The sequence below is a fragment of the Eucyclogobius newberryi genome, unplaced genomic scaffold (genome assembly GCF_026437365.1).
Source record: "Eucyclogobius newberryi isolate DKJ021-1_F unplaced genomic scaffold, fEucNew1.0.hap1 SCAF_6, whole genome shotgun sequence".
In the NCBI taxonomy this organism is placed as follows: Eukaryota; Metazoa; Chordata; class Actinopteri; order Gobiiformes; family Gobiidae; genus Eucyclogobius; species Eucyclogobius newberryi.
Window position 1 is genome coordinate 23,348,665 of NW_027316278.1, and position 17,500 is coordinate 23,366,164.

General features: G+C 42.1%; 2 protein-coding genes across 2 annotated transcripts in view; both read left to right on the forward strand.

The window, feature by feature from the left end:
* The window catches only part of malt1 (MALT paracaspase 1), a 10,895-nt gene extending 2,250 nt beyond the window's left edge, over positions 1–8,645 (forward strand). Inside the window, exons 4-17 of the mRNA XM_072432418.1 lie at positions 470–617; positions 1,025–1,203; positions 2,872–2,968; positions 3,058–3,105; positions 3,496–3,519; positions 3,591–3,647; positions 4,480–4,683; positions 4,747–4,924; positions 4,992–5,063; positions 5,147–5,274; positions 6,589–6,735; positions 7,090–7,247; positions 7,335–7,460; positions 8,006–8,645. Coding sequence (XP_072288519.1) covers positions 470–617; positions 1,025–1,203; positions 2,872–2,968; positions 3,058–3,105; positions 3,496–3,519; positions 3,591–3,647; positions 4,480–4,683; positions 4,747–4,924; positions 4,992–5,063; positions 5,147–5,274; positions 6,589–6,735; positions 7,090–7,247; positions 7,335–7,460; positions 8,006–8,488 — 2,049 coding nt within the window. The 3' untranslated portion in view covers positions 8,489–8,645. The remainder of the gene's footprint in view (positions 1–469; positions 618–1,024; positions 1,204–2,871; positions 2,969–3,057; positions 3,106–3,495; positions 3,520–3,590; positions 3,648–4,479; positions 4,684–4,746; positions 4,925–4,991; positions 5,064–5,146; positions 5,275–6,588; positions 6,736–7,089; positions 7,248–7,334; positions 7,461–8,005) is intronic.
* Positions 8,646–9,382: 737 nt separating this feature from the next.
* Positions 9,383–17,500, forward strand: part of emb (embigin) — an 8,567-nt gene continuing 449 nt past the window's right edge. The window contains exons 1-9 of the mRNA XM_072432421.1: positions 9,383–10,056; positions 10,738–10,785; positions 10,864–10,941; positions 11,337–11,520; positions 11,578–11,660; positions 11,783–11,919; positions 13,120–13,399; positions 17,104–17,137; positions 17,460–17,500. The exon at positions 17,460–17,500 is cut by the window's right edge and continues 449 nt beyond it. Coding sequence (XP_072288522.1) covers positions 9,984–10,056; positions 10,738–10,785; positions 10,864–10,941; positions 11,337–11,520; positions 11,578–11,660; positions 11,783–11,919; positions 13,120–13,399; positions 17,104–17,137; positions 17,460–17,500 — 958 coding nt within the window. The 5' untranslated portion in view covers positions 9,383–9,983. The remainder of the gene's footprint in view (positions 10,057–10,737; positions 10,786–10,863; positions 10,942–11,336; positions 11,521–11,577; positions 11,661–11,782; positions 11,920–13,119; positions 13,400–17,103; positions 17,138–17,459) is intronic.

The window sequence follows — 17,500 nt, forward strand, 5'->3', positions numbered from 1 at the left end:
AGGAGTTTTGTTAATAAGAGTTTTTTGTTTTGTTCATAAGAGTTCTATTAAGAGTGTTTTTTTGAAACTTCCTATAATCTGTCCTTTTCCTTCTGTTTCTACTGCGTTGTAACAACGAAATTTCCCCTTGTGTGGACATTAAAGAATTATCTTATCTTATCTTAAACATGTAAATTATTATTGATGATAATTTAACCAGGTAAAACCCATTGATATCGAAACCTCTTTTTCAAGGGCGACCTGTGTCACATATAAATTACAGGTGGAAGTACAACTAAATAAAAAAAAGCATTGAATACTGTATTTGTGTCTGCACAGAAAATGTCTGGTTTTCCAACTCCACTGTGTGTGCGCTGTCTCGAGACTTTCACAAACTTGACCTACTGAAGCCATATATTATTATTATAACATATTTTGCCATCTACCTTTACACACTTTGACCAATCCTTTTGTGTTTTCATAATGACAGGTTCCCAACAGCTCCTCTCCAGACCTGATCATTGGCCCTGTTCACCCAGAAGATGCAGGTTTTTACATTTGCAGAGTCAACTGCGGAGAGGCTTTTGAGTTTAGCCAATGGGCACAGGTGGAAATCTTGAATTTTGCATCTGTTTACAGTAAGTCTACATCTATTTTTACTATCTATCTACTATCTTATTTGATATTTACTGATATAATGTGAACAGTGATGTTAACATTTAAGATTTTAGTGAGAAGAAACACCACTATTTAAAAAAAAAATCACGCTTATTAACACAACGACTAAACAGCAGGGAAATCCTTGATTATTTTTAGGATAAAGTCAAGTGAATGTGACATAAACAGCCAGTTAAAAAGCACTTTACATTTAGGTTATGTTTATTGATGTATAGATGCAATTTAAATTATCACAATTATTATGTTTGAGTTCTTATTCTGTGACCTGAATTATACCACAATTGTATATCAACCGAACAATCTTGACGTCCCAATTCTATTAGAGTAATTCATGCAGAATATAAAGTATGATTTTTCCCGATACCAGAGCAGAGTTTGAACTCCTTGGAGGGCAGGACCAAAGTGGTGATCCAGCCTCAGCCGCACCAGCTGCACATCGGAGAAAACCTCCAGCTCGAATGTGGCGCTGTGGGACGCCCGATCCCTCACTATCAGTGGTACAGAAACAAAGTGGCAATCCCCAATGCCAGCAGAAGAAAACTTATGGTGAGTTGTGTGTTTTTTGTCAAAGATCATCTGTTAAAAGACACACTTAATTTGCCAGTCGAGTGGGGCCTTTTTAGCATGTTCTGCCAGTGGGTACGTTTTCATCACTCACCCAAAACATGCACACTATTCATATCCCCCAGCTAGGTACTCTCTCATGAATATATAGGTTCGAGCTCTGGGAAAGGTTCCCCTGCCCTCCTGACTAGGGATGTCACAATATCTACTTTTGGTGTTACAATTATTGAATCGAAGAAAAAACATCACAATGCAATTATTCACAATTATTGACACTTTAAAATGTTTAGGTGTCTGTACTTTACTTGCAGTTTACTGTAAATATTATTTACTTTTACTTTACTACATTTGATACTTTTTGAAAAGTAAACTTCAGTTTTCATATCCATCCATTGTCTTCTGCTCATCCGGGGCCGGGTGGTGGGGGCAGCAGTCTAAGCAGGGACTCAGACTTCCCCCCCTCCCCAGACACTTCCTCCAACTCCTCCGGGGATCCCGAGGCGTATTTATAAATTTGTCCATCCCTAGCTGGGCTTTTAATAAAATACATGTGAAGAAAATATACAATATACCTAATAAATTAAACAGGTCAAAGATGTTACACATCTGACATCCAAATAAAAAGTCTTTTGAGTTCTCGGTTGAAAAGGACCCAGTTTGTCTCTCCCTTCAGTTCTACAGGTAAAAGAGTTCCATTGTTACACTGTCTTGTCCAGTGAAAGCTGAAAGTAGTTTTACGCCTTGGGACTCTACAGTTTCCACTCTGAGCTCCTCTGCTCTGAGAGGAACTATCAAGTCACTAAAAACCTGCGGCGCCGCTGATGCAAGCGTTTGTACACAAGTTTTTCCACTGCGCAAATTTGATTTAATTTGTTCATTTGAAATATTCAAACTAGCAAAGTGGTTTGACCTATTTGTTTTTGTAATCCAGTTTTTTCATGGCTCTATTATAAAGCATTTGAAGAGGCTTGACAGAAGATGAACAGCATGAAACGGCAGATAGTCTGAATGTGTATAAGGTTTGAGGGGTTATTTTTTAGCATAATCGTGGTGACATCCCGACTGAGCTAACAAAATATACATTAAAAAGTCTAGAGACTGTTATGAAAGAAATGTTGAGAAATGGATTGACTACTACAGCTATTTATCAAGATCACCACATTTCACCCATAGCAGTTATGAAAAATCAAAATACTTTTTACTTGAGCAGTTTATTGCTCTTGTCGCTGTACTTGTGTGTAACAAAATTGAGTACTTCTTCCGCCACTGATTCTCATACATTACTGTTCCAATAGTATGTATAGTACGTGAAAAGCACTCTACATTCGACTTTTTAGAATACAGATAAAATTGTGTGACTTACCTGCACCATGCATTAGGGCGGAAATTGAGTGACTTAATTTTGCCTCTTACGTAGTCATGATTATTCTTTTTAGTTCTTATTGTGAATGTGACTTATATAATATCAATTAAGTGAATAATCTTGACATCCAGGCAGCCCTGAGAAACTGGCCAAAAAGGAATGTTTAAATGCAGAGGACAAACTTCAAATACAAATAAAAACAACAGTATTTTCTTCGTCAGCACATCTGTGAATATGATGGGTCAACAAAATATGATCCAGTAACAACATCTTATCTCCTTTTCTAGATTTCTCAGGTTGCGCAGGAGCATCAAGGCAAGTACAGCTGCGAGATCAGAGGTGGCAAAGACAAACTGTGGACCACTGAAGTTGATGTAGTCATTTGTAAGTATATGTACGCGGCATTTTATTTTATTTTTTACACCGAAGCAGTGTTGACAAATTCTTCACAATTTCACTCTTTCTGATGTAAGCTCCCAGGATATCAGTCCAGATTTCAGGGGCAATGGAGTGTTCTGAAGGTACAGTTGGCAGGATGGTTCTCAAAAAGTAATATCTAAAAGTAAAAATGACTGGAATTTGGATTTTTATTGTAATGTCAAGTAAAAATAGATGCCTATAATAGATGAAAAAAAACACTGAGTTATATGAAAAACAACTTGTTGAATAAATGATGAAGTCAAATCAGTCTTACCTGAAGTAATTTTAACTCTAGATATTACTTTTGGCTGTGTGGGCTTTGGTGCATGTCAATTGTAGAATGGTATAGTCAAATTAGTGTACAACCGTCCCCACATTTTCTATCTGCATGTTGGTCTCACACACACTAATACTATGATTTGACTAATAAATTAATATTATTAAACACACATTTTTTTGCTTTTAATTGTACAATGTTCTTTTATTTTCAGATGACATGTACGCAATCAAAGAAGGTAAGACGTTTGATTATGCCACTATTACTTACTTTAGTCTCTCATATTTAACATTTTTAACATTTTTTTAGGGGGCAATTTAGGTTCCAGTGGATTATTTCTCAATAGTGTTCCAGAACAACTGTTTGGTAAGTGATACTATATATATCCATTCTACAGCAACAGTGTTAAAACCTCTGAACTCTGTTTATCATTCAGCTCTAAGGTTCATTACAGGAGAAGGACACAGATCTCACCACTGTCAATTATATTCTAAAGTAGAATGGCAATCAGTGGATGCAAGAAGAGAGTGTGTATAAGGCTCTAGTTGGCATTTTGCCTGATTATTTTTATATTATATTTAGTTTATTGCACAGTTCAGGAATTCACCGTTTGAGGTCTCAAGGCATTTTTATCTTACATCGTATCAACACAGAGACAGGAAAAAAAGGCTTTCAACAACTTTGCTCCTGAGGAACAAAACACAGACTTTTTAAATTAAATCATTTTATGCCTTTTAATGATTTTAAAGAACTGGTCAAGGACTACCCGCAGTGCCAATGCACTTGTTTTTATATAATTTTATCTCATATTGTATGTATAAATGTGTTTTTGTACTGGTTAATTTAATTTAATTTTTTTATTGTGTTTTAGTATCCTGTGTTTGTTGTTTATTTTGTGTAGTGTTTTAACAGGGTACCCATGAAAAAGAGAACTTGTCTCATTGGGTCTTCCCCATATAAATAAATAAAATGAATTAAAAGTGATCGACAATATAGATGCTTGTAGATAACTTTATTGTCATTTTGCATTGAATTTAAAACGCATACACTGGCTGAAAAGGTTGTAATCAGATAGCAGTCTTAACAATAACAATATAGTCCGAATCCATATCCCTGAACATTAGATTATTATTTTGTTTTTGAGAAATATGACACTAGATATTGAATAATCTCATCTTTAATTATCCCTTTGTTCTAGCAACTGACAAAGTGGCTTTGCTGATTGGAAATCTGTCATATCAGAATCACCCTCAGCTCAAGGCTCCCATGGTGGACGTGTATGACCTCACAAACCTTTTAAGGCAGCTCAACTTTAAAGTGGTTTGTCTGTTGGACCTCACTGAGTCAGAGATGAGAAACGCTGTGGATGAGTTCCTGCTGCTGCTTCATAAGGGGGTCTATGGTAGGGTTTAGTTATGTGTTGAAAGTCATACACACTCAGTGATCTTCTATTTCCTGCTTCAAGGTCTGCTGTACTATGCCGGTCATGGTTATGAGAACTATGGAAACAGCTTCATGGTTCCTGTGGATGCTCCTAACCCTTACCATTCAGCAAACTGCCTCTGTGTGCAAAGCATTCTTAAGCTGATGCAGGAGAAGGAGACAGACCTGAATGTGTTTTTGCTGGACATGTGCAGGAAGAGGTATGTAAACAATAACTTCAGAAAATTACTGTAAAACCTGTGTGTTATTTATTATTTGTTTTGTCAGGAATATCCATGATGACAGCACTCCAAACATAGTATTGAGAGTTACGGCCAACATTGTGTTTGGATATGCAACGTAAATCAAGCTCTTTTGTTATTAACATTTTGAAATGTAACATTTCATTATTGTAACACACTTGTGTTGGTGGCTCAAAACAGTTGTCAAGATGCAGAGGCCTTTGAGCTGAGCTCAACTGGACTGATTAATGGTGTGTTTGTGAAGTTCCTAAAGAAACGGCTGCTTGACGATGAGAAGATCACTGTGGTGCTAGACAGAGTCGCTGAAGGTAACACTAGTACTAACTGACAGTTGAGAATCAGAATTCATTGTGAAAGAATGTAATCATGTAAGGCCATGGCTACAGAGCCGCGGCGCGGTGAAATAGACCAGCAGTTTCAGGAGCCGCGGCACGGCCATATAGCGGCCTCATGCCAACCCTGACCCTGACCCTGACCCTGACCCTGACCCTGACCCTGACCCTGACCCTGACCCTGACCCTGACCCTAACCCTAACCCTGACCCTGACCCTGACCCTAACCTTAACCCTAACCCTAACCCGGCGCGGTCAAATAGCCCAGCAGTTTCAGGAGCCAAACAGAGATTTCTCATTTGTGTCTATTTGCTGCTAAGCAGTAAGAAAATTAAATTGTATTTATTTATTTCATAATATTGCCAGGTTATAACAAAGATTCTAATTTCCATCTGTTGTCCCTTGACAGGCTTGTACAAAGAGTGACTCTAAAAACAGACCCAGAATCGGGAAGTAGATGGTTTAATAAATCCAAGAGAAGTCATCAAATACACAAACTTAGGGCCTTCAATTTGTACTGAACGTTTTCTAACCCACACACCCAGATGTCAGCACATCACCGCAGTTCTTTACACACTCCACTGGCTTCCCGTTTTTTTCAGAATTGATTTTAAAATGTTACTTTTTGTTTTTAAAGCTCTAAATGGCCTTGCACCTTATCTGGCTGAGCTTCAGGACAGGACAGGAACAGGACAGGAACAGTAACAAGCGGCCCCGCCCCCTAACATGCGCGCCATCTCAGATTTTAGCTTATTCAGTTATTCAGACTGACTTTCAACATTCCGTTTTTATTTGTACTTAGTTTTATGTTTTGTATTGCCTTGAATTTTATTGTGAAGCACATAAATCACCTTGAGTCTTGTAAAGGGCTCTATAAATGAAGGTTGATTGTTTGAAAAGCTGAAATCTCACAAAGAAGAAACTGTCAAATGAAAAAGGGATGACACAAATGAAATAGGGGAGAAACTGAAACAAGTGTAGCACATTATAGGGCCAGGGCAGTAATCAAAGGCAGGAAGTAAAGCTGAAACAGGAAAAAGATAAGTGATTTCAAAATAAAACTGAGCAAAATGACATGACATGACAAGATATGAAGACAAAACAAAATTTACAAACACAACACAGAACAATAAAAGGCTAGTGAAAAATGCTCAGTTGAAGATGTCATTTGAAAGTGTTGATATTCTCTTATAACATAAACCTGTAACATGTTCATCATTCCTCTGTCCAAAGCCCCACCTGCTCCCATAAGGTTTTACAGTAGTTTGTGTTATGTGTTCTGTTGTCCAGACATGGGTCATTTTGATGCCACAAAGGGGAAGCAGGCTCTGGAGATCCGCAGCAGTCTGTCTGAGAGGAGGGCTCTGACTGACCCCATCCTGCCTGTCGAGAGGGCTGATCTTCATGACCACAGTCAGCACTGGGCTAAAGCTCACGGTCAGTTAAATCTGCGTCTGAAGTCTGAGTCTAAACCGTAAGCTAACCGACCAATTCAAGATTCTAAAAAAAGGGCTGTTACAAAGCATGGACAAAATTGACAGAAATGTGTTCAAACTGGTTCAAGTATCACACACAAAGGGAATAAACTGTAAAAGGAAGTAGAAAACCACTTACCGGCATTTGAAAGATTACACTTTCATGTGTTTAGTTACGATCTGCGCTAATTGTTAAATGTTTGTATATCCTGAACAACAATTGCAATATTATGCATCTGTATTTATATCTCCCATTTCTAACTGGAAGTAATGATGTCAATAAATAAATGATTTTGTTTGATTACATTTGTTTCAGAGCTTCCTGAGAGCATGTGTCTGAATTTTGACTGTGGAGCTCAGATCAAGTTGGGTTTTGCGGCAGAGTTTTCAAATGTACTTGTCATTTATACTCACATTGTCAAGAAACCAGAAGACATGTCCTTCTGCCAGGCCCATGTTACAGACTTCTCACATGTAGGTCTAAATATCCATGTAATATCAACTTTTTTGTTATTATTAACTTGTTCTTCAGCAAAAGACTATATTGATTTGCTTTCTCAGGATCTAGATGTGGATCCTAAAGAGATGAACCGAGAGACTCCAGAGGAAACGGGCATTTACCTTCTGTCCAGCAGCCTTCCCCAGCATTGCCTGTACACAAGGATAAGCTCCCTGCAGAAGCTAAAGGTACTACACATTTGAAATGATGCAAAGGCTGCAATTATTGAGGTGAAATTTCTATGTTTCTGTGATTTTACTTAATAATATTATAAAAAACACACAAAATGTTTTTTTAATTGATTTAATATAAATGTTAAATACTCAAAAACATCACCTTAAATAAGACCTTACCTTTTTTTGGGTACATTAATCATGTATGCATTCATGAATCAAACAAAATACAACTGATGAGGAAAAGTGGTTATAAAATGGTTTAAAGCTCATTACGGAAACTGGACAAGCCCCTTTTTTTAGTTGAAGCTCTGTCTTTGGGTTGAAGCTTAAACATTATTAAACATAAATATTACAGGTTCTTAAATGTATGGCATTTTTCATATTTCAGTCTTCCCTCAAAAGCCAATTCTTCGGGATGTATAAACATTGTGCACTGTGAACTGAACCTTGTTTAGAAATCATCCATCACAAACCTAATTACAATCACAATTAGATTTTCTTTTCTTAATATTTTACACCTTGCAGCCCTAGAACAAATATTATTTTTAATCCAACAGGAGGATCTAGTGTTTAAGGTGTGTCTTCAAGGCGCCTTTATCACAATGGAGGATGACCCAGTCTACTGGACCAGAAGCATAAACATCGGTACGCCTCTCATTGCTCGTCTGGATTTGCACCAGGCCATGCGCAGGAACAGCTGCCTTCAGACGTGCCCGATGCCCCACAGCCCGTCAGTGAGCCCCTGCCACAGCCCGGGACCAGAGCGCCACGCCCATCTTCACTGCGGCCCACACCAGGTACTCGACTACAACCGCCTGTCCCCCCTGCTTCATAATCAGGACGAGCGCGTGCAGGGGGCGTGTGCACTCGGAGAAGGAGGAGGAGGGGACTCGTATTATCATAACATGAGCCTGCATTGCCTCGAGCCGGGCGATGCCTCCAGTTCTCCGGGCAGAGCTAGTATTCCCATTGAAGCCAGTGACGACATCGACGAACTGCAAACTGTCTTCATCAACAGCCTCCAGCTCCAACAACAATGAACTCTGCCGCTGGTCAGTCCGGCCTATTTTACTGTCAACTGCTGCCTTTTAGAATAACCTTGTTAAAAACTGCCTCAAAGCTGGATTTCATGTTAAACTGACACTGAAGTAGTAAAATATATCCACATAAAAATGTTGTTGTAATTGCACATAGCAGGGTTTGAAGGAAAATAACGGTTCATTATGTAACATTTCACCGTGGCTTCATGAAAACGTCTCTTTGCTTGGAATGTTAATAATAATAATAATAATAATAATAATAACTTTTATTTATATAGCGCTTTTCAGTGACCCAAAGACGCTGTTCCACAGTTTAGCACTAAACGTATCTGTCTCCATGGAGACAAACAGTAGGCGCCACCAGGCCAAGTTACAGGTCGGGTATGTGGAGAGGCAATCCCACTCACAATAAGAAGGCATGCTGTTCAACTTGTTTTTGAGTAACACCTGTAATTAAATGCATACTAGATATATGATTTTAAAGCAATACTGTGGAACATTCCAGGCAAAGCAATGAAATCTCAATGAAGAAAGCAGGCTATGGACCTCCTACTCAGAAATGTAAATAGTGCACATAGTTCCATACCTTAGGATGCATTAACACTTACACTTACTGGTCCTGGTTTGAGCCCAGTTTAGGCCTAATGTAGACTTAGTTTGATCCTCATCTAGTCCTGGTTTAGTCCTAGTCTAATCCAGGTTTAGTTTTAGGTTTAGCCTCAGTTTAGTACATGTTTTCGTGCGGTGTGTACCCTTATAAAAAACACTTTGCACACTGCATTTTTGAGCTTTTGTCCCAAAGCTAAATAAAGAGAACAAATAGTATCAAAAGAATAATTTTTAAATTGTCACGGCATTTACTATACAATAGTTTTAAATTTTACAATGATGTAGCATTTGCACTCAAACTCAAGTTTAGGAGTCTTTTTAGGGTATTTCAATTGCATAAAACTGATAAAATTAAATAGAAAGTGGCTTTTACTCAGTCCTTAGTTTTCTGTTTCAACATGTCATGGGGGCACAAGTGGTTACATGAGTCATGACTGTGCTGTTACAAACAAATTATGTGTATTTCAATTAAGGTAATTTTGGCTAAAAAAAGAAAAAGGCTTTAATTATTCAAGAGGGCAACAATGACGAGAGCTTGGGGAGTCGGGGATTAAACGACCTTGTGCTTGTCATGTAATTCTAGATTAACTCCCTTCAGCATCACAGTACAACACTGAATTGAATCTTGAACGTTCTTATGTGTGTTTTTGGTGGTATTTTTGCGTTTTAGCTGCTGTATGGGTGCTGGCAGGTTGAATAATGGATGGAACGAGAGCTGCAGCCCGATCTCACGGCATGCGTCACAGTGCAGCAGTAGGCGGGGGGGAGTAGAGCGGGGTAGGAGAGGGGGGGGAGGTGTTCAGACGATGCACCAGCCCTCACAGAGAGAAGAGGACATCAACGTGTGGGACATACACCGCCGACAGAGGACACAACGACCACAACAATGCCTGCCTCCCACACGCATTTGTCCTGTCAACTCTTTCTGTTGCTGTTGCTCTGCAGACACATCAATGCAAGTAAATAAGTTTGATTTTACTTTGTGACATTTTACTCTGTGTATTTTGCTGTCACCCATTATATCACTCACTGTAACCTTGGAACTGATAGGGCAAAGTGTTGTGACTGCACTGGATTCTATAATGTACCCTTAGAATTCTCAGCCACTACTCAATAACTGATAAAAGAACATTTTACTCTGACAAAATGGCATCATCTTTGAAAATAGGTGGTTAAAGCATGCGATATTATTCTCATGCAACGCACTTTTCTGTCTCTTGTCCCTTTAAAAAAACTTTGGCTGGGTGACTGCGGGGAGCTCATATCACTTTACAGGAATGAACAAATTTGAATCATGGTCTGTTAAAAGGAATTTCTTTTTTGCTGTCTTTTATTTAAAGCCAATTTATAGTAAAACATTAAAAAATGGGTTAAGTTGAATCAGTTTAGTATTTATTTAAAACTCTGTACGTTTTAGGAGTGAGATAAAGTAAGTTCTGTGTATGACTGTATTACAAGGTCTTAACATCTATGGGATTAAAATCTTCCATTGTGTTTAAAACAACAACCTATGAAAGTGTAATCACATCCCTTTCTATTTCATTACAATAAGTAATTTGCGGACTACGAGTTTGCTTATGTCTATTTTGGTTTGATAACACTATGTAGTTCTAAAACTGTGTCTCTAATTTGCTTCACAGATATTATAATTTCAGAGAACACCACTGTAGTAACTGAGCCTCCTGTAGGTAAGACATATCTGTTTACAATAAGCATAATCTTTTGTATTATGTTATAAAGTAACTATTATTTTTCCTCCCTGTCAGAGACCCCCGGCCCTAAACCTACCTCCTCGGCTCCTCTGACCCCGCTGCAGACTGTACACAGGAGCGTGATATTGACAGGTTAATTCACACTCATTCACATCTATTCTGTCCGTCTGAGAACCAACAGATCCAAACAAGATCTCTGACGGAAGTATTCTAAGTCTAAACCTGATAGTGTCAAATTTATTAAAATAAACAAACACAGGAATTGCAGAGAACCTTGCTTGCCATGTGTGGTAACATTACATATTTAAATATATACGCTAGACTACATTGTATTGTATTGGTAGATGAGTTGTCTTGAGCCACTGCCACCTGCAAATATTTTCATAAAGAGATCAGAAACTTGGGAATGTAATTTTCCAAACCAAAGTAAACATGCAATACTTGAAATTCAAAAAGTATTCCAAAGTAAGTAAGTCCAAAATGCACGCACGCATTGATGGTATTTCAAAATATGTTCTATATTATAGGGGAAAATCACACTGAAAAGGTTGAAGTGCTCAATCCCATGACACTGAACCTCGAGTGTTCCTGGACTGGAAACAACAAACGGCTGCCAAACATAACCGGATACTGGACGAAAGATGGGAAGACAATTGAGACCAGCCATTCCAATATTCAACCGCAAAATGACTGCTACTATCTGAGGAGAGGGTAAGTTCAATTGAGTTGGAATAAAATACGTAACGTGTAACAATAATCTCCTTCAAGGTTTAGCATTATGAATGAAGACGACTTGGGAACTTACTCATGCATTTTCGAACCCAAAGCCAGAGTTGATTTCACATTAGCAGGTGCATTTTTGCATTACTGTCAATATCATTAGTCTCTCATTCACTTTGCACAGATTGCACGTTAATAATCCACACACATTTCAAAACATATTTTTTTTGGTACTTTTTCCCTCTCTATTCAGCGCCATATTTGGGCGAGATGCGAGATAAGCCCATCGTGAGCTACGTGGGCGACTCTGTGGTCATGGTCTGTAAAATGGATGGGAAGAAATCCAAGCCTGTAGGTTGGGACTGGTACAAACAGAATGGGACAAATAAGGTTTGTCTGAAATTTTTTAACATTAACAGCCAGGTAAAACATTACAATCACTATATAATATGTAGGTTAAAAAATAAATAAATCGCATTTATTACGATATAACGATTATTGTGCGAAGAAACACCATGATATAATGATTATTGTAGAAACACCACAATATAACGATTATTGTAGAAACACCACAATATAACGATTATTGTGATCAGAAACACCGCGATATAACAATTTTTGTGAGCAGAAACACCACGATATAACGATTATTGTGAGAAGATACACCACGATATAACGATTATTGTGAGAAGAAACACCACGATATAACGATTATTGTGAGAAGAAACACCACGATATAACGATTATTGTAGAAACACCACAATATAACGATTATTGTAGAAACACCACAATATAACGATTATTGTAGAAACACCACAATATAACGATTATTGTAGAAACACCGCGATATAACGATTATTGTGAGAAGAAACACCGCGATATAACGATTATTGTAGAAACACCACAATATAACGATTATTGTAGAAACACCACAATATAACGATGATTGTAGAAACACCACAATATAACGATGATTGTAGAAACACCACAATATAACGATTATTGTAGAAACACCACAATATAACGATTATTGTAGAAACACCACAATTTAACGATGATTGTAGAAACACCACAATATAACGATTATTGTAGAAACACCACAATATAACGATTATTGTAGAAACACCACAATATAACGATGATTGTAGAAACACCACAATATAACGATTATTGTAGAAACACCACAATATAACGATTATTGTAGAAACACCACAATTTAACGATGATTGTAGAAACACCACAATATAACGATTATTGTAGAAACACCACAATATAACGATTATTGTAGAAACACCACAATATAACGATTATTGACACATGAAAAGTCATTTTTTCATTCTAATAATTACTGATCCAAAAGTATGTGATCAGCTCTATGAAATCGAACTCTCTGAATGCAAAAGTAAAACAGCCACATAAAAAGCACTACACATTTAGGTGTAATTGAGCACACAGTATATTGAAATGACCTAATTTTGCTTTCAGAAAAGTCACAATTATTTGTTTGAAGTCCTTACAAATATTAAGACTTGAGTAATCACAATTATTGATTAACCAACTCTGCCTCTTTTTTTCTTTCTTTAAATCTAGGTAAAAATTGATGTCGATCCAGCTGCTCATCGCTATAAAATGACCAAAGATGAGAAGAAGACAAAGTTGCTGGTGTATAATTTGACTGAGTCCGACTCCGGAGTCTACTACTGTGGAGCGGTGTATGGCATCGGCACGTCTATGGGCCACATGCAGCTCAGAGTCATCTCCTACTACGAGCCTCTCAAGCCATTCGTTGGTATTCTGGTGGAGGTGCTGGTTCTGGTGGGCGTCATCCTGCTGTACGAGAAGTTGGGCTCCAAGAAAGACGGCCAGTCAGGTATGAAATGGCCTGGTGTGAAAAGAGGAGGGAAATACAATGTGAGAGAGAGAGAGAGAGAGAGAGAGAGAGAGAGTGTCGTATTTGTTGTTTTGAAGCTAAACAAAGTCATCCACAACCATAAGAAAAACAGAAACATTACTGAGACTCTTATTATACTGTAATATATTGTTATTTGAATCTCAACCAAGACATTTACGGGCATGTTTTTGCAGTTCTGAGAAGAAAAAAAAACAAGAATAAATAAATAAAACCTGTCCATCCATCCATCTTCTGCCGCTTTATCCGGGGCCGGGTCGCGGGGGCAGCAGTCTGAGCAGGGACTCCCAGACTTCCTTCTCCCCAGACACTTCCTCTAACTCCTCCGGGGGGATCCCGAGGCGTTCCCAGGCCAGCCGAGAGACATAGTCTCTCCAGCGTGTCCTGGGTCTTCCCCGGGGCCTCTTCCCGGTGGGACATGCCTGAAACACCTCCCGAGGGAGGCGCCCAGGAGGCATCCGGAACAGATGCCCGAGCCACCTCAGCTGGCTCCTCTCGACGTGGAGGAGCAGCGGCTCTACTCCGAGCTCCCCCCGTGTGGCCGAGCTCCTCACCTTATCTCTAAGGGAGCGCCCAGCCACACGGCGGAGGAAACTCATTTCGACCGCTTGTATCCGCGATCTTGTTCTTTCGGTCACTACCCAAAGCTCATGACCATAGGTGAGGGTAGGAACGTAGACCGACCGGTAAATAGAGAGCTTTGCCTTTCGGCTCAGCTCCCTCTTTACCACAACAGTCCGATGCAGCGACTGCATCACTGCAGCCGCTGCACCGATCCGCCTGTCGATCTCACGCTCCATCCTTCCCTCACTCGTGAACAAGACCCCGAGATACTTGAACTCCTCCACTTGGGGCAAGGACACCCCACCCACCTGGAGAGGGCAAGCCACCTTTTTCCGGTCGAGAACCATGGCCTCGGATTTGGAGGTGCTGATTCTCATCCCAGCCGCTTCACACTCGGCTGCAAACCGTCCCAGTGCATGTTGCAGGTCCGGGTTTGATGGAGCCATCAGGACAACATCGTCTGCAAACAGCAGAGATGAGATCCTGTGGTCCCCAAACCGGACACCCTCCGACCCCTGACTGCGCCTAGAAATTCTGTCCATAAAAATTATGAACAGAACCGGTGACAAAGGGCAGCCCTGGCGGAGTCCAACATGCACTGGGAACAGGTCTGACTTACTGCCGGCAATGCGAACACAGCTCCTGCTCCGGTCATACAGGGACCGGACAGCCCTGAGCAAAGGGCCCCGGACCCCGTACTCCCGGAGCACCCCCCAAAGGACACCCCGAGGGACACGGTCAAAAGCCTTCTCCAGATCCACAAAGCACATGTGGACTGGTTGGGCAAACTCCCATGAACCCTCGAGCACCCGATGGAGGGTATAGAGCTGGTCCAGTGTTCCACGACCGGAACGAAAACCACTCTGCTCCTCCTGAATCCGAGGTTCGACTATCGGTCGGATTCTCCTCTCCAGTACCTTGGAATAGACCTTACCCAGGAGGCTGAGGAGTGTGATCCCTCTGTAGTTGGAACACACCCTCCGGTCCCCCTTCTTGAACAGAGGGACCACCACCCCGGTCTGCCAGTCCAGAGGCACGGTCCCCGAACGCCACGCGATGTTGCAGAGACGTGTCAACCAAGACAGTCCTACAACATCCAGATACTTTAGGTACTCAGGGCGGATCTCATCCACCCCCGGAGCCATGCCACCGAGGAGTTTGCGAACAACCTCAGTGACTTCAGCTTGGGTGATGGATGAGCCAGCCACCGAGTCCCCGGTCTCCACTTCCTCTTCGGAAGACGTGACTGAGGGATTAAGGAGATCCTCAAAGTATTCCTTCCACCGTCCGACGACATCCCCAGTTGAGGTCAGCAGGCCTCCACCCGCACCGTAAACGGTGTTGGTGAGACACTGCTTCCCCCTCCTGAGGCGCCGGACGGTTTGCCAGAATTTCTTTGGTGCCGACCGATAGTCCTCCTCCATGGCCTCCCCGAACTCCTCCCAGGCCCGGGTTTTTGCCTCTGCGACAGCACGAGCCGCGGCTCGCTTGGCCTGCCGATACCCGTCGATGACCTCCGGAGACCTACAAGCCAGAGTGGCCTGATAGGCCTCCTTCTTCAGTCTGACGGCATCCCTTACTTCCGGTGTCCACCACCGGGTTCGGGGGTTGCCGCCACGACAGGCACCGAAGACCTTGCGACCACAGCTCCGAGCAGCCGCATCAACAATGGAGGCGGAGAACATGGTCCACTCGGACTCAATGTCCCCAACCTCCCCCGGGACATGGGAGAAGCTCTCCCGGAGGTGCGAGTTGAATACCCTACTGACAGAGGGCTCCACTAGACGTTCCCAACAGACCCTCACAATGCGCTTGGGTCTGCCAAGTCTGTCCGGCTTCCTCCTCTGCCAGCGGATCCAACTCACCACCAGGTGGTGATCGGTTGACAACTCTGCCCCTCTCTTCACCCGAGTGTCCAAGACACGCGGCCGGAGGTCTGATGACACGACAACAAAGTCGATCATTGACCTCCGGCCTAGGGTGTCCTGGTGCCATGTGCACTGATGGACACCCTTGTGCTTGAACATGGTGTTCGTTATGGACAATCCGTGGCTAGCACAGAAGTCCAATAACTGAACACCGCTCGGGTTCAGATCGGGGAAGCCGTTCTTCCCGATCACCCCTCTCCAGGTGTCACTGTCATTGCCCACGTGGGCGTTGAAGTCCCCCAGTAGAACAACGGAGTCCCCGGTCGATGCACTGTCCAGTACCCCTCCCAAGGACTCCAAGAAGGCCGGGTACTCTGCACTGCTGTTCGGCCCGTAGGCCGCCACAACAGTGAGAGACCTGTCCCCCACCCGAAGGCGGAGGGACGCGACCCTCTCGTTCACCGGGGTAAACTCCAACACGTGGCGGCTGAGCTGAGGGGCTATCAGCAAGCCCACACCAGCCCGCCGCCTCTCCCCGCGGGCAACACCAGAGAAGTGGAGCGTCCAGCCCCTCTCGAGGAGATGGGTTCCAGAGCCCAAACTGTGCGTGGAGGTGAGGCCGACTATATCTAGTCGGTATCGCTCAACCTCCCTCACAAGCTCAGGCTCTTTCCCCCCCAGCGAGGTGACATTCCATGTCCCCAGAGTTAGTCTCTGAGTCTGGAGATCTGGTCGCCGAGGCCCCTGCCGTCGACTGCCGCCCAGATCTCTCTGCACCGGCCCCTTATGGATCCTCCTGCGGGTGGTGGGCCCACGGGAGGGCGGCCCCACGTCGCTCTTTCGGGCTGTGCCCGGCCGGGCCCCGTGGGGTAAGACCCGGCCACCAGGCGCTCGCCATGGAGCACCCATCCCAGGCCTGGCTCCGGGATGGGGCCCCGGTGACGCCGATCCGGGCGACGTAAACGGCCTTGTTCGTGTCGTCGTCATAAGAGGCTTCTGAACCGATCTTTGTCTGACCCGTCACCTAGGACCTGTTTGCCTTGGGAGACCCTACCAGGGGCATGAAGCCCCCGACAACATAGCTCCCGGGATCATTCGGGCACTCAAACCCCTCCACCACGTTAAGGTGTCGGTTCAAGGGAAATAAAACCTGTGTTATTGTTAAAAAAAACACATTAGGTCAATTTTGTTTTAATCAATATTGCCCCTAATTGTGAACCAATCTCTTAACAGAAGCTGAAGGGAACACTGAGCAAACTACCAATATGTAAGTAACCAAGTCCTTCTTTCCTTTTTTTCCTTGAGTAAAATGTCAGCCGGCTCAATCTAATCTTCAAGCAGTTCCATGTTTGATCTGCTTAACAAATTTAGTTTATTTGGACTATATTTTAAACTAAAAATGCTCATTTGCCAATTATGTCAACAGTAATAATTTGTGGTTTTATATTTTGATTACTCCAATACACAAATGTTTAGGCAAAAGAACAAGTGCAAAACTACGTGTTATAGCCGACTCTTAAAGTTAAAAAACAACCTCGAAAGCCATTGTAAGAATTCTAATGACGCCAATTTGTTTTTGTCACCAACAGATCGCACGGAGAGAACACGGTGGCAGACGGACACTCAACAA